This window comes from Mobula birostris, chromosome 23 (genome assembly GCF_030028105.1).
Source record: "Mobula birostris isolate sMobBir1 chromosome 23, sMobBir1.hap1, whole genome shotgun sequence".
Lineage (NCBI taxonomy): Eukaryota > Metazoa > Chordata > Chondrichthyes > Myliobatiformes > Myliobatidae > Mobula > Mobula birostris.
The window spans coordinates 29,719,080-29,734,257 of record NC_092392.1 but is presented as its reverse complement, the minus strand read 5'-3'; the positions used below and the strand labels follow the sequence as shown (position 1 = coordinate 29,734,257).

Here is a 15,178-nt window from a genome sequence, read left to right as displayed (position 1 = left end):
GTCCATTGGTGACCTGTCAGCCAATCAGCATGTGGTGTCGCGCTTCTCCCGATTCCGATTGGTCGGTGCGGAAGTCATCCCAAAGGATTCCCGGAGTGCTGCGCGGCCTGTGTTGGGGACTATGAAGATGGCGGCGATTGGGGTGCATTTGGGGGGCACTAGTAGCTGTGTAGCGGTGTATAAGGTACTGGCGGACCGTCAATCCACGCTCCTCACCCCAGAGCCCTTGGACCTCAACCTCCCACCCTTCCTGGGGCCCTGGCTGTACTGCGGCGGGTGGTGGGGTAACATGCGGTCCATCACAGCTGGCTGATTGTACAACGTGCCCAGAGATGAGGCCGCAAGACTCCTGCAAATGCCTACCACGTAGACAGCGCTTTAAATGTTCTTGTAAATGCCCATGGTGTCTGGCCCTCTGCGCTCCCCGCTCTACTGACAGCCGGTTTATTAGACTTTTCGAGCTCTATCATCCCCTCTTGATGGTGGGGAGGGGTGTGCCCGTGACGAAAATTGCTGACTCTATGTCCCTCTGCTGCCTCATGCGATCCTCTGCATTGGAGCCTTCCTAGAAGGTTGTAAGTGTCTGGTGACAATGGAATCTTCTCAAACTGATGAAGTAGAGCCCTTCTGCACGATTGCATCAATGTGTTGCATCATTGCCTCTGATATCATAATTGATTTACGTGCTATGCTTCCTAAGTAAGTTAACCCACTGAAATTCAAAATTTAGTGTTCATCTTCATGCACCGTTCAGAAATCTGATGCTGGGGTGGAAGAAGCTGTTTCTAAATCATTGAGCGTGGCCTTCAAGCTTCTGTACCTCCTTTCTGATGTCTGTAAGAAGGGGGCGTATCCCAGATGATGAGGGTCCTCAGTGATTGATGCCAACCTCCTTGAGGTACTGCTTTTTGAAGATGCCCTCGATGGTGGGGAGGATTATCCCTGTGATGGATCTGGCTGATTCTACAACCTTCTGCAGCCTCTTGTGATCCTGTACATTGGAGCCTCCACACCCAGCTGTGGTGCAGCCTGTCAGAGTGATCAGTGTGCATTGATAGAAATTTGTGAGTTTTGTTGACATACTGAATCTCCTCAGGCTCCTGGTGAAGTAGAATCTCTAGCTCCTGTAAGTGTCTGTGATTTCCTTTTTTTTTAATGTTGAGATACAATGTAGAACAGGCCCTTCTGACCAACAAGCAAGCCCCTTGTTTATCCCTAGCCTAATGACAGGACAATTTTACAATGACCAATTAGGCTATTAACCAGTATGTGGGAGGAAACTGGAGCACCCAGAGGTCACAGGGAGAATGTACAAACTCCTTGCAGATGGTGTCATAATTGAACTTTGCCTTAAGCTGTAATAGTGTTGCGTTAACCACTAGTTAGTGTGGTTCCCAATCCTTCAACAGCCTCTTTGCCCTCCCACTTCCCCTCGGTTATCAGCTGGTCTTACTGGGCTCTGCAAACAGATGGTATTAGTTTATTGTCACATATACTGAGGAACAGTGGGGAAAAACCTTGTTTAATTTACCTCTATACAAATCATTTCACAACTTCAGAACTTTGAGAGCGTACAAGGGATAGGCTATAATATAAAATGTTTCAATTACATGGAAAGTACGGAGCAGGTAGAAAGTAAGGTGTGCCAGATTTATGAAGTGATGAGCTCAACTTATCCATTCAAGAGTCTGAAAACAGTGGGGTCCTACAGCATATGGTACATATTCTTGAGCTTTGGTACCTGTCTGAACTGAGCAGGTTGTTTGCATACTTGGTCTCAGAACTTGGACTTCACTTTCAAAAATTGAAGTTCCTCGGTGCTAACACCGCAGATCATCTGTTCTGGGCAAACACATTGATGCAAACATGAAGAAGGCACTGCAGTGGCTCTACTTCATTAGGAGTTTGAAGAGGTTCCATATGTCATCAAAGGACTTTTGCAAATTTTTTACAGCTGTGCAGTTGTAATGCGAGGTTATTTGAGTTATTGTCACCTTCCTGTCAGCTTGAATCAGTCTATCTCCTCCTCTGACCACTCTGATTAACGAAGTATTTTCACCCTCTGAACTGTTGCCCACTGGACTTTTCTCTGTAAAGTCTAGAGCCAGGGTTCCCAACCTGGGGCATAAAAACGGATGGGAACATCTGGTGTAGGAACTGTTGTGCATGAAAATCCCAGGAGATCCGCGGTTTCTTAGATTCTTAAACTACCCCATCTGGCACTAAAGTCACTTAGATCACATTTCTTCCCCATTATGATGTTTGGTCTGAACAGCTGAACTTCCTGACCATACCTGCATACTTTGATGCATTGAGTTGCTGCCACATGATTGGTTGATTAGATATTTGTCAAATGAAGAGAGTTTGATGGCTTTGGGCCTGTATTCACTGTAATTCAGAAGAATGAGGGGTGACCTCATTGAAACCTACTGAGTGGTGAAAGGACTTGATAGAGTGGATACGCAGAGGATGTTTCCTATAGTGGGAGAGTCCAAGACCAGAGGACACAGCCTCATAATAGAGGGGCATCCTTTTGGAACAGAGATGAGGAGGAATTTCTTTAGCTAGACAGTTATCTCTGTTATCCCTGTCCGTGCTGACACACAGTAGTGTCTGATGAAGCTGGGCTTCAATTTATAATGCTCACCCTTTCTTACAAATATTTCCAGTCTTGTTCCCATTTTTGAAATGCACACAAAGCCCTGGAGGAACACAGCAGTTCAGGCAGCATGTATGGAAAGGAATTAACAGTTGACATTTTGAGCTGAGACCCTTCATCAAGACACTTGAAACTTTTCTCCAGCTGTAAGAGCCTTGGACTTCTCTTGCTTAGTCACCCATACTTCCCCGAATTTAAGCCCCAAACTCTGAAATTCTCAGTTGAAAGTCTTACCATCACTTTTATCTGGAGGGTTTTTTAAAAAAAATTGTGTTAGTGGTCTAGCTGACCAAAGGTTTAGTCAATGTTTCCCTTGTATGGTTTGGTGACAAACTACTACTTTTACTTCTTTCAAATATGATTTTGCTACTAAATGTGTGCAATTGGAACCTGTGATTTACATTCTGATGGTGTGTCTTGGGGGCCAAATGAGCAAACTGGAGCTTTTCTGTCTCCGAGGGAGTTCGGTGAGGTTTGGAGCTGAGTGTGCACGCTGGAGGCCAAAAAGCCAGAAGACAGACATGAGCCCATGACCAACTCCATTTCTCACCAATTAAAGTAAGATCGTCCTGATGAAGGGTCTTGGCCCGAAACGTCATCTGTTCACTCTTTTCCATTGATGCTGCCTGGCCCGCTGAGTTCTGCCATTATTTTGTGTGTATGTTATCTGCATAATCTCTCGTGTTGATGAATAATTTCGTTGTGAAAATAAGAACAGAAGTTCACAAGGAGCAGGGGTGGACCGCAGTATCCTACTACCCTGTCTTACTGGCCAATAATCCTGTGGCTGATCTGATGTTGACCTCAATTCTTGTTGCAGTTCAATGCAGGAGAAGACTTGAGAGGGCCTGGTGGCCTACACCTGATCTCACATCTGGTTGGAAGTTTTCAGTGTGGAAAACATTTCTCTACTTATATAGCGTGGAACAGACTGTTTTGGCCCAAAGAGCCATGCTGCCCAACAACCCATCTATTTAACCCTGTCATACCAATTAACCTACTAACCAGTACATCTTTGGAATATGGGAGCAAACCAGAGCACCCAGAGGAACCAGAATGAGGTTTAATATCACCAGCATACATCGAGACATTTGTGGAGGATTACAAGCTCCTTACAGTGGAATTGAACTCCAAACTCCGGAATGCCCTAAGCAGTAATAGCGTCATGCTAACCACCACACTGCCATGTTGCCCATAAGCCCTTTGGCCCAGTCTGTCCATGCTGGCCTTTCCTGGTAGGAGCATTTGCGTACTGGTTAGCATAATGCTATTACAGCATCAGCGGTCCAGGTCAAATCTGCTCCCTGTAAGGGGTTTGTACATTCTCCCCATGAAAGCTTGGGTTTCCTCCCACATTCCAAAGATGTACGGGGTTAGCAGGTTAGTTGGTCAAGCCTATTATGCAGGGCTGTACCTCTAAATAAAATAAAAATATTTGCATGTTTCCAAGAATCAAGGACTCCTAAATTTTCTTGATGTCCTGAATTTTGAGTGTTTTGAGTTATGAGTGAAGATTTTTCTCTTAGCAAGAGAGTCATCTACAGTGTTTTTATGGTGTTAGTGTGACACGTCAGCAGTGTTTAGTAAATTACTTAATCAACATCCTGTCTCCTGGTCTGGTCATGCAAAGCCTGCAGCTGTGTGCAAAGTTGTTCAGCACTGCTAAGATGATTTCCCAGTGTCATGAGCAACTAACATTATCGGTAATACTTGCTGCCCATTACACAGCTGGCGTTTAGGGCAACAATGAAGGTGCTCCATTTCTGGTGGTGGTCTTCATCGTGCCAGCAGCCTCCTCTCAGTTTTCACTACTGTCAGCCATGAAAGTCCCGGCTGGAGGCTCAAGAATACCATCACACTCAGATATTGAAGGATTGGATGTGATGATTCTTTACACGTGTTAGTCTTCTGATGTTGCAGATATTGAAGGACTATTCATTGCTATTTCCGTAACAGTTTTGTTTGACCAGTCAGGGTTGTTAGCCCCGAGTTGAACCCTCAAACCTGGAGGACAGTGGACCACTCTTACTCTGGCCTCTTATCTTTTGACCTGTTTGGTATGGGTGACTCTACCAAGAGCCAAAGCATAAAGCTTTGGCTCCAGCCAACTTAGCCCTCTGGGTCATTGAGGTGCACAAGCCTCCAAACCACAAGATTGTGGTCTTATTGTTAATGGAACCAGTATATTGAACTGTGACCTGATGTTTCAGAACAACAAGTTCTATTTAGAGGCATGCAACACGGCAACAGGGCATTAGATCCACCACAAACATGAGATTCTGCAGATGCTGGATATCTTGGCAACACACACACACAATGCTGAAGGAATTCAGCAGGTCAGGCAGCATCCGTGGAGGGAAATATGGTCCTGATGAAGAGTCTCTGCTTGAAACATCAACTGTTTATTCCCCTTCATGGATGCTCCCTGACCTGCTGAGTTCCTCCAGCATTTTGTGTGTTTTTAGATCCATCATGTACCAGTCTGTACCAGCATTGACTTAGCACCTTTGAAAAGGGTAATGAAGATAGAAGGGCTTTAAAAAAAAAACTAAAGATGCTGGAAATGTGAAATAAAAATTTTTACTTTTCAAAGCGGAACATGAGGGGGATTCCCTTCACTCAGAGGGTGGTGAAAGTAGGGAAAAGGCTGCCAGCGGAAGTGGTGGACACGAGTCCAATTTCAACATTTAAAATAAATTTGGATAGGTACTTGGGTAGGAGAGCTGTGGTGAGGGACTAGGCAGATTAATTTGACACCGACAAGATGGGCTGAAGGACCTGTTTGCATGCTGTAGTGTTCTATGACTCTATAATTTTGATTTTCATCAGTCTTGGTTGACTGAAATATCCCCTATAAAATAGTTCAAATTTTGCAAGACACAACCAGTCAGGCAACTATAGGAATGTTAAAGTTTTGAAGATGGCTTGATAAACTATTAAATTATCTATTTATATCTTCTTTGAACAGTTCAACAGGTAGAAGTATGTGCTTAAAGAACAGCACGAGATTTTCTCTGTGATGTAAAAGTTGTGTTTATTTCTATCCAGGATGGTCGGGCTGACGTTGTAGCAAATGATTCAGGTGACCGTGTGACTCCAGCAATTGTTGCTTACAGAGAAAATGAGAAGGTATTCCCAACTATTTTACTACTTTGACATTCTGCACTTTGAACTTCGCAAGTCCCAATATTTTGTTTATCAATTAGGTCGTCGGCTTGGCTGCGAAGCAAGGCAGAATCAGAAATGCTACAAACACTGTTGTGAAAGTCAAACAGATTCTTGGCAGATGGTGAGTACAGATAGCCTTATTTCAGTAGTAATTGCTGGTGAAATGTTTGTCACATACACTAAGAAGTTATGGAATGTATAATAATGTTACATGCTTATGCATTGTGAGAATTATACACTAGATCTTTTTTAGATTAGCTTTTGACTGGTTGCATTGTAGTGAATATGAAGATAATGTTTGGGAATTTTTTTGAATTAGGGTTAGTGGTGAATGCAGGTTCAATTGCAACATTTAAGAGAAGTTTGGATAAGTACATGGATGGAAGGGGAATGAAGGACTTTGGTCCACATATAGTTACGATCCAGCACATACAATCACAGAATAATATTGGCACAAGTCCCTGAGTGGCATGGCCCGAATATTGACAGGTTGACATAAAGTGCGAGGTGCATGTTTATGTAAGAAAGTATAATATTACTATTTCAGTCAGACATTGTGTGCTGCCCACTTCGGGTGCAGTCTACTTCGATATGAACTACCTCCAGTTCTAAAGAGAGAATTCATCTTAACTCCTAGATATCTGAAACAGAAATTTAATTAAATAGTTGAGCTATACGAGACCCTATTTTTTCCAAAAATAAATCTTTCTCTGAAGTGAAGACTTTGTTTTCTGAAGTTATCAAGTTGTTGGCTATTTTGCAACTGGCACACATTCCAAATTAAAGTAGTTGGTATATTTCTGTGTGCCTGGGTGATATAGCCAGGAATCTATTCAGTCCAGCCCAGTCCTATCTGGTCCTCACCAAATAGTCTGCAGGATAATTAAGAGGAGCAGACCTGGCACAGGTCTGATGATGGCATTTTTAAAACATAACGAAGCCTTAATGCTGAATGTGTGGCTGAGAATGTGGTGCAGGAAGGAAGTGTTAGCAACACTTTTTTCAAAAATCGTTGTGGACGCTGTCAACCCTGCAAACTGCCTTTTCTAAAAGCTCCCTTTTGGAAAGCACTATAGTGCTATTAAAACAGAAACTTCATGCCTTCTTAGAAGTTTCTTCTCCCAGACAGTGAATCTGATCAACCATTTTAGTTAGCCCACCCACCCATCTCTATTACCTCAGTCACTGTACTGTAAAAACACTATAAACCACTTTTTATACTGCTGCTTATATTATAAGTACATGTTGCTATTTATGTGTTGACACACATTTTATTCCACATCTGTACTTTAACCTCTAATTTTATTTTTTGTGTAATTCTTTATTCTTTATACTTGTATTTTGTTGCATGTTGCATCCTGACCAACAGACCACAGCAAATTCCTAATACATGTAAATGTAAATGGTGAATAAAGTTGATCCTTGATCATTCATTTGACAAGACAATAGCATGTCCTACTGGAAGGTGTTGTAGTACTGAGAGAGCCTATAATCTGAACAGGAGTATGTTTTAATTTTTTAGTTCTGCTAAGACTTGGCCCATCTATGTGAGCACAGCCGTACTGAAATCCAGTAATTATATCTTAGTCCAGTAAATATCTTTTACATGTTGTAATGAAGACCCTATAATATCAGATTGTTTTAAAGAGTAGAAATGTTTATTAATTTTATATTTCATTATTAAGACGTACCTCCCTTTTCTAAGATATTTTCAAAATTTTTGTTAGTTTTGACGATCCTCAAGTTCAGAAGCATCTAGCTGAAAGCAAGTGTTCGGTAAGTATGTGTAGAAATTCCAGTTCAAGTTTATTGACATTCACTCATAAACATGCACACATCTAAGTGAAACAACATTCCTCCGAACCAAGATGCACATCACAGAACATATAACTTGCACACAACACATAAGGAAATATTACCACAAGTAAATTCACAAATAATAAAGTGTACTTATGACACAAGTTTAAAAAGTAATCAGAATATCGCTACTGGCACTTCATATTTGATGAAACCTGGGTGGTGCAATGAGATCAGTTCTTTCACATCCTGGGCGGGGGGAAGCTGTTTTCCATCCTAATAGTTCTTGCTCGTACTATGGTACCTGATGGTAGGGGGCAGAAAGCTGTTCGTGATCTATTTTAATTTTAAAGCATGTTTTTAAATTTAAAAGTAAAACATCCTGATATTGCAGTTGTCTTTGATTCTCAAATTCTTCTTAAAACAGCAAGAATGATGGAAAGTTCAATAATGTGAGTGTCTAAGTCCATTACTTAAGTACCTGCTTTATCAAAAAATCCTCATAAACAGTAATACCAAGGATTTGAATGTTTAGATAAAATTGTAAGCTGGCAGAGAGATGCTGTGCCTTTGAGGGGTTTCTCGCTATAAGTTGTGCTTGGCTTTCTATGAAACCCAGCATCAATAATGTAGCAGTTAGTGCAGCTCGGGGCATCAGAATTCAATTCCAGTGCTGTCTGTAAGGAGTACATTCTCCCCATGACTGCATGTGTATCCTCCAGGTGCTCCGGTTTCTTCCCACAGTCCAAAAGATGAATTGGTTAGTTGGTAATCTGGTCATTGTCAATTGTCCTGAGACTAAACTAGGGTAAAATCAGTGGGTTGTGTGGCTGTTTTCAGCCGGAAGGGCCTGTTCTGCATGTATCACTAAATAAATAAAATCCGTGTTTATGGGGGAGAATAAGCAGTTGACATTATGGGCTGAGGCCTTTCCTCAATGCAGGTCTCAGCCTGAAGAGTTGACTGTTTAGAAATACACTATTTAAAAGGCATTTAAACAGGTATTTAGTAAGGTAAGGCATAGAAGGATATGTCGCTAATGCAGGCAAATTGGATTAGGATAGATGTAAAGATTGGCATAGAGGTGGTAGGTGCTTTCTTTGCTTGCATACTCTGATTCCTTGATGAGACTTCCCTCTCACCGCACTGTAGGATATTCTTAGATTGGTTTGAAATCTAATGGAAAATGTATTATGTTTTTGGTCGTTACATTAGGTCTCAGTCTTTGGAAGGAGATAATCCATTGTATATTCAGTGGTTCAACTTAATATCAGAGAATGTATACAGTATACATCCTGAAATTCTTACTCTTCGCAGACATTATTGGAACAGAAACAAAACCCCAAAGAATGAACACTGGAAAACATTAGAACCCCAACCCCCCCCCCCCCATGCACAAGTGGCAGCAAAAACATCAACCCTCCCCCCACTCATATCAATCATAATATCAGCACACCTTATGAAGAGGGAAGAATGAATTTTGATGAAAATCAGAAAAACTATAAATAATAGTAATTTGAATTGACAGCAGGAAGTATTTGAAATATTCATTCTGTGGAGAGGTGAACAGAGGTAATGTTTCAGGTGAATGGGATGAAGTATAGGAACAGAATGAGGCCATTTGGCCCATCAAGTCTGCTCCGTCATTTCATCATGGCTGATCCATTTCCCTCTCAGTCCCAATCTCCTACCTTCTCCCCATATCCCTTCATGCTTTGACTAATCAAGAATTTATCAACCTCTGCCCTAAATATACATAAAGATTTGGCTTCCACAGTCACCATTGGCAATGAATTCCATAGATTCACCACTCTCTGGCTAAAGAAATCCCTCCTCATTTTCATTCTAAATGGGTATCCCTCTATTCTGAGGCTGTGCCCTCTGGTCTTAGACTTCTCTACTGTTGGAAACATCCTCTCCACATTGACTCTATTGAGGCCTTACAACATTTGATAGGTTTCAATGAGATCCCCCCTTCATTCTTCTGAATTCCCATGAGTACAAGCCCAAAGCCATCAATTGGTCCTAGTATGGTAACCCTTTCATTCCCAGAATCATTCTCATGAACCTCCTCTGGACCCTGTCTGATGTAAGCACATCTCTTCTTAGATAAGGGGCTCAAAATTGCTTATAATACTCTTTACCAGTGAGGCTTCACCAGTGCCTTATAAAGTCTCAGCATTACATCCTTGCTTTTATACTCTAGTCCTCTCGAAATGAATGCTAACATTGCATTTCCCTACCTCACCACTGACTCAACCTACAAGTTAACCTTAGAGAATCCTGCATGGGGATGAATGTTTTGATTTTTAACATCACTGTATAGAGATGAGCAGAGAGGTTGTGCTTAAGAATTGATGCGTTGAAAATTGGGACTAAGATGAATGTTCTAAATGTTGAAACAGCTGATCAATAAGGATGGCAAACCCAGATATGAAATTGATACTGGAGAGCAGCTCAAGGTCATTGCTCCAGAGGAGGTTATGCAGCTGATTTTTGAAAAAATGAAAGGTAATCTTAACTCTAATCACAGAAACATTTGCATTAACAATTTTAATTTATCATTACAATAAATTTCTGAAAGTTTCATTGAGTGTCTCTACATCTTGCACCATTAAAAGTCTGACAGAAATATTGCAAGAATAGACAAGCTACCGAGAGTTGTGGACATAGCTCAGCACATCACAGGAACCAGCCTCCCTTCCATGGATTCTTGTCTATACTTCTCACTGCCTCAGTAAAGCTACCAACCTAATCAAAGACCCCACCCACCCCAGACAATCTGTCTTCTCCCCTCTCCCACCGGGCAGAAGATGCAAAAGCCCGAAAACCCAAACAGCGAGGCTCGAGAACAGCTTCTCTCCCACTGTTAATAACGCTATAGAACTCTCCCCTAGTATGATAAGATGGACTCTTAACCTCAGAATCTATTTTGTTATGACTTTGCATCGTACTGTCTACCTTCTCTGCACTTCCTCTATAACTGTTACACTTTATTCTGCATTGTTGGTGTTTTCCTTTGTACTACCTCAGTGCACTGTTGTAATGAAACGATCTGTATGGATGGTATGCAAAACGGTACTTCACTGTACTTTGGTACAATGTGGCCCTAATAAGCAAATTTACCAATTTAGAATAGATGTGTATGGATTTGTTTTGAGAGCACTAAGTCACTGGGGTGGTGTGGTAGCATAGCGGTTAGCCTAACGCCTAACACCTTACAGCAAAAAGCGATCTGGGGTCAATTCACACCGTTGTCTGTAAGGAGTTTGTACGTTCTTCCTGTAACGACATGGGTTTCCTCCGGGTCCTCCAGTTTCCTCTCACATTCCAAAGATGTATGGATTAATATGGAAAGACCATGATTGCCCATGTTATATGACACGGCACATATCGATGATGATGAGTGTTGATTTGTTTTTCTGTTTACAGAAACTGCGCAGTCAGCGCTAGGCTCGGATGTAAATAATGTTGTTATAACTGTCCCATTGGACTTTGAGAAGAACCAGAAGAATGTACTAAGGTGAGGAGAAGATTCACACAGCGAGTGGTGAATCTGTGGAATTCTCTGCCACAGGAAACAGTTGAGGCCAGTTCATTGGCTATATTTAAGAAGGAGTTAGATATGGCCCTTGTGGCTAAAGGGATCAGTGGGTATGGAGAGAAGGCAGGTATAGGGTTCTGAGTTGGATGATCAGCCATGATCATACTGAATGGTGGTGCAGGCTCGAAGGGCCGAATGGCCTACTCCTGCACCTATTTTCTATGTTTCTATATTTCTAAGTTCTCGAAGCAAGCTTATTATGAGTATTCAATCCCATCCCCCTACACTGAAACTTCCAGCATTTTTTTTTTAAACTGGCTGACATTTTTATATTTTATTGACTTTCAATGTTTTTATCCTTCTGTGTTAAAGCTGCCTTGATTCTTTTTTTGCCAAGGTGCAAGTAGTATCACATTATTCCCATTAAAGTTCGAAGTAAATTAATTATCAAAGAACATGTATCTTACCATACACTAACCTGAGATTCATTTTCTTGTGGCATTATCAGTAGGGCAAAGAAATGCAATAGAATCAACGGAAAACTACACACAACTATCCCTCAACCATCAGGCTCTTGAACAAAAGAGAATAATACACTTACTTGCTCCATCGTTCAAATGTTCCTACAACCGATGATTTCACTTTATGGACTCTTTATCTCATGTTCTCATGTTCTTGTTATTTGTTGCTATTTATTTATATTTGCGTTTGCACAGTTTGTTGTCGGCTTCACTCTGATTGATCCTGTTTTAGTTACTATTCTGTAGATTTGCTGAGTATGCCCACAGGAAAATGAATCTCAGGGTTATATATTGTGACATATATGTACTTTAATAATAAAATTTACTTTGAACTGCGACATATAACCTAGCGTGTAAAGAAGACAAACTGTGCAAGCACGAAATTAACATCTGGGGCACAGATAAATTACCGTCGCTCACACGTCCTGTTTGATCACAGATTTTCTCCTCTGAGACTTTTGTTTACAGTTTACTTAGTGTGAAATATTTTGCTGTGTAGGCAAGCAGCCCAGGCAGCTGGTTTCAATGTGCTGCGACTGATTCATGAACCTGCAGCAGCACTTCTTGCGTTTGGAGTCGGGCAGGATGCACCATCGGGAAAGAGGTACTTTTTATAATATCTGCAAATAGTGTTTATGATTGTGAGGGATGCCTGAAATTTTGAAATGTTATAGTGGCGTTGGAATGAGGGCTGCTCCTAGCACACTTAAAGTGGCTGGAGCCAAATTGTATTGGACTCTGCGGGTCCTTTGGGTGAAGAGGGGGAGCCTGCTACATGGGCAACAGGTTGCTCTCCATATTGTATTGCGTATTACATAGGCAACTGGGACACGACATCCATGGTCACCCCCGAATAACGGGGAGCCGTAAGTATAAGTTGAACTGAACCTAGTAAACCTAATCCCAGATGTAGATTTTGGCTCATGGTTAAATACTTGAAGCCTGATATTTTTATTATTTATGTTTTATGTTTTTTCCCCCTTTCTATTTACAGTAATATACTTGTTTACAAGCTTGGAGGTTCGTCCCTCTCTATCACGGTAGTAGAAGTTAATAGTGGCATGTACCGGGTCCTTGCCTCTCACGCTGATGACAGCATTGGAGGAGCGTGTTTCACAGAAACCTTGGCACAGTACCTAGCATCAGAATTTCAGAGGTAAGAGTGCGCATAGCATTCCAGGACACGTTTATTATTGTCAGATGTACCAAGATACAGTGAAAAGCTTGTCTTGTTTTCTGTTCATGCAGATTACATCATTATATCATTGAGGCGGAATAAGGGAAAACGGTAACAATGCAGAATAAAGTGTAAAGACTGCTGAAAAGGTGCATTGCACAGAAACGATAAAGTGCAAAGTCATAACAAAGTAGATTGTAAGGCCAAGAATCCATCTTATCAAACAAGAGTCTGATAATGGAGGGATAGAGCTGTCTTTGAGCCTGTACCTGCTCTCAGGCTTTTGTATCTTCTGTTCGATAAGGGGGGGGAAGAAAAAAGAATGTCTGGTTTGGGTGGGGTCTATGCTGGCTGTTTTTCTGAGGCAGTGAGAAGTGTAGACAGAGTTTGTAGAGGGGAGACTGGTTCCTGTGATGTGCTAAGCTGTGTGCACAACTCTCTGCAGTTTGGTGATACTCTCAACATTTCTGCCGGATCTTAAAGTACACATACACTCGGCGGCTTAGGAACATCTTCTGCCCTCCGCCATGAGGTTTCTGAATGAACAATGAACCCACGAACACTACCTCACTTTTTTTTTTCTCTTTCTGAACTTTATATTTATAATTCCAATGTGGTCTGCAAGGAGTTTGTACATTCTCCCTGTGAGTGGGTGGGTTTCCTCTGGGTGCTTCGGTTTTTTCCCATGGCCCATACTGGTTAATAGGTTAATTGGTCATTGTAAATTGTCCTGTGATTAGGCTAGGGTTAAACAGATAGATTGCTGGGTGGTGTGGCTCATTGGGTCAGAATGGCCTGTTCCACGCTCTATCTCAAATAAATAAAAATATTTTTTATTAAAACTTGTACTGTATTTTAGGGTGGTGGGGTGGAAGTGTTAGGTGCCCCTCTCTGCTAGCCTGCGGGTGACCCTTAGGTAAGGTGTAGCATCTGCTTGGCCCCCTGCCCTGAATCAGAGTCACATGAAGCCATGGAAGCAGGCAGTGGACGGTTGTATGAGCAGTCGGTACATATCGCAAGTCCTGGCTATGCGACCACTGACGCCAGGCAGACAATCCCTGAAGAGTATTGATAATGGCTGGGGTCAGCCGTCTTGTAAAGACACTGCCCAGAAGAAGGCAATGGCAAGCCACTTCTGTAGAAAAATTTGCCAAGGACAATCATGGTCATGGAAAGACCAAGATCATCTACATTTGTATGACATGGCACATAATGAAAGAATATATTATGTATTGCATTGTACTGCTACTGCAAAACAATAAATTTCTTGACATAATGTCAGCGATAATAAATCTAATTCTGATTCTGGAACTCTTTTTCAATAGGTTATTTAAACACAATATAAAGGAAAGTCCAAGAGCCATGATGAAGCTTATAAATAGTGCTGAAGTTGCTAAGCATGCCTTGTCAACTTTGGGAAGTGCAAACTGTTTTGTAGATTCACTTCATGAAGGTTTGGACTTCGAATGTGCTGTATCCAGGTATGTGTACAAATGTGAAAATGGGAAATGCGGGGGATACTCAGTGGGCAGCGAGGATCCGTGAGGTGAGAAACAGAGTTAACATCTCAAAGTCCTCTCGTCTTAACGACAAACATGATAAAGCAAGTGATAGAACAAGGATGCTTGGAGAGAAGAAAGTAAATTTATTATCAAAGTACATATATGTCACCATATGCCACCTTGAGATTCATTTTCTTGTGGGCATTCACAATAAATACAAGGAAAGAAATAATAAGTAAATAAGCAAGCAATAAATATTGTGAACATGAGATGAAGAACTTTGGAAGTGAGTGCATAGATTGTGGGAAGAGCTCAGTAATGGGGCAAGTGAAGTTGAGTGAAGTTATCGCCTTTGTTCAAGGGCCTGATGGTTGAGGGGTAATAACTATTCCTGAACCTGATGGTGTAGTTCCTGAGACTGATGTATCATCCTCCTGATGACAACAACGAGAAGAGAGGATGATCTAGGTGGTGGGGGTCCCTTGAAGATGGATCCTGCTTTCCTGCGACAGTGCTCCATTTAGATGTGCTCAGTGGTGGGGAGGGTTTTACTGGTGATGGACTGGCCATATCCACTACTTTCTGTAGAAGGTGTCTATGAAAAGGTAAAGACTGAATTTGTCCAGGTGACACTGAGCTTTCAGAGCTGTTTAGCTGTTGGGTGAATGAGAGCCCTTAGAGATTTACAAAAAACTTATTTGAATTGTGTGAATCAGAAATAGTAGTCACTGGAAATCCAAAACTAAAGAGACACTGAAAATCAGAAAATGCTGGAGGAACTTGGCAGGCCAGGCAGCATCTATGAAGGGG

General features: G+C 41.7%; 1 protein-coding gene across 1 annotated transcript in view; it reads left to right on the top strand.

Moving 5' to 3' along the window:
• The first annotated feature begins 72 nt into the window (after positions 1 to 72).
• Positions 73 to 15,178, top strand: part of hspa14 (heat shock protein 14) — a 31,913-nt gene continuing 16,807 nt past the window's right edge. Inside the window, exons 1-9 of the mRNA XM_072241582.1 lie at positions 73 to 184; positions 5,708 to 5,788; positions 5,866 to 5,948; positions 7,555 to 7,603; positions 10,030 to 10,135; positions 11,057 to 11,147; positions 12,189 to 12,293; positions 12,684 to 12,845; positions 14,192 to 14,347. Of these exons, the coding sequence (XP_072097683.1) occupies positions 122 to 184; positions 5,708 to 5,788; positions 5,866 to 5,948; positions 7,555 to 7,603; positions 10,030 to 10,135; positions 11,057 to 11,147; positions 12,189 to 12,293; positions 12,684 to 12,845; positions 14,192 to 14,347 (896 nt within the window). The 5' untranslated portion in view covers positions 73 to 121. The remainder of the gene's footprint in view (positions 185 to 5,707; positions 5,789 to 5,865; positions 5,949 to 7,554; positions 7,604 to 10,029; positions 10,136 to 11,056; positions 11,148 to 12,188; positions 12,294 to 12,683; positions 12,846 to 14,191; positions 14,348 to 15,178) is intronic.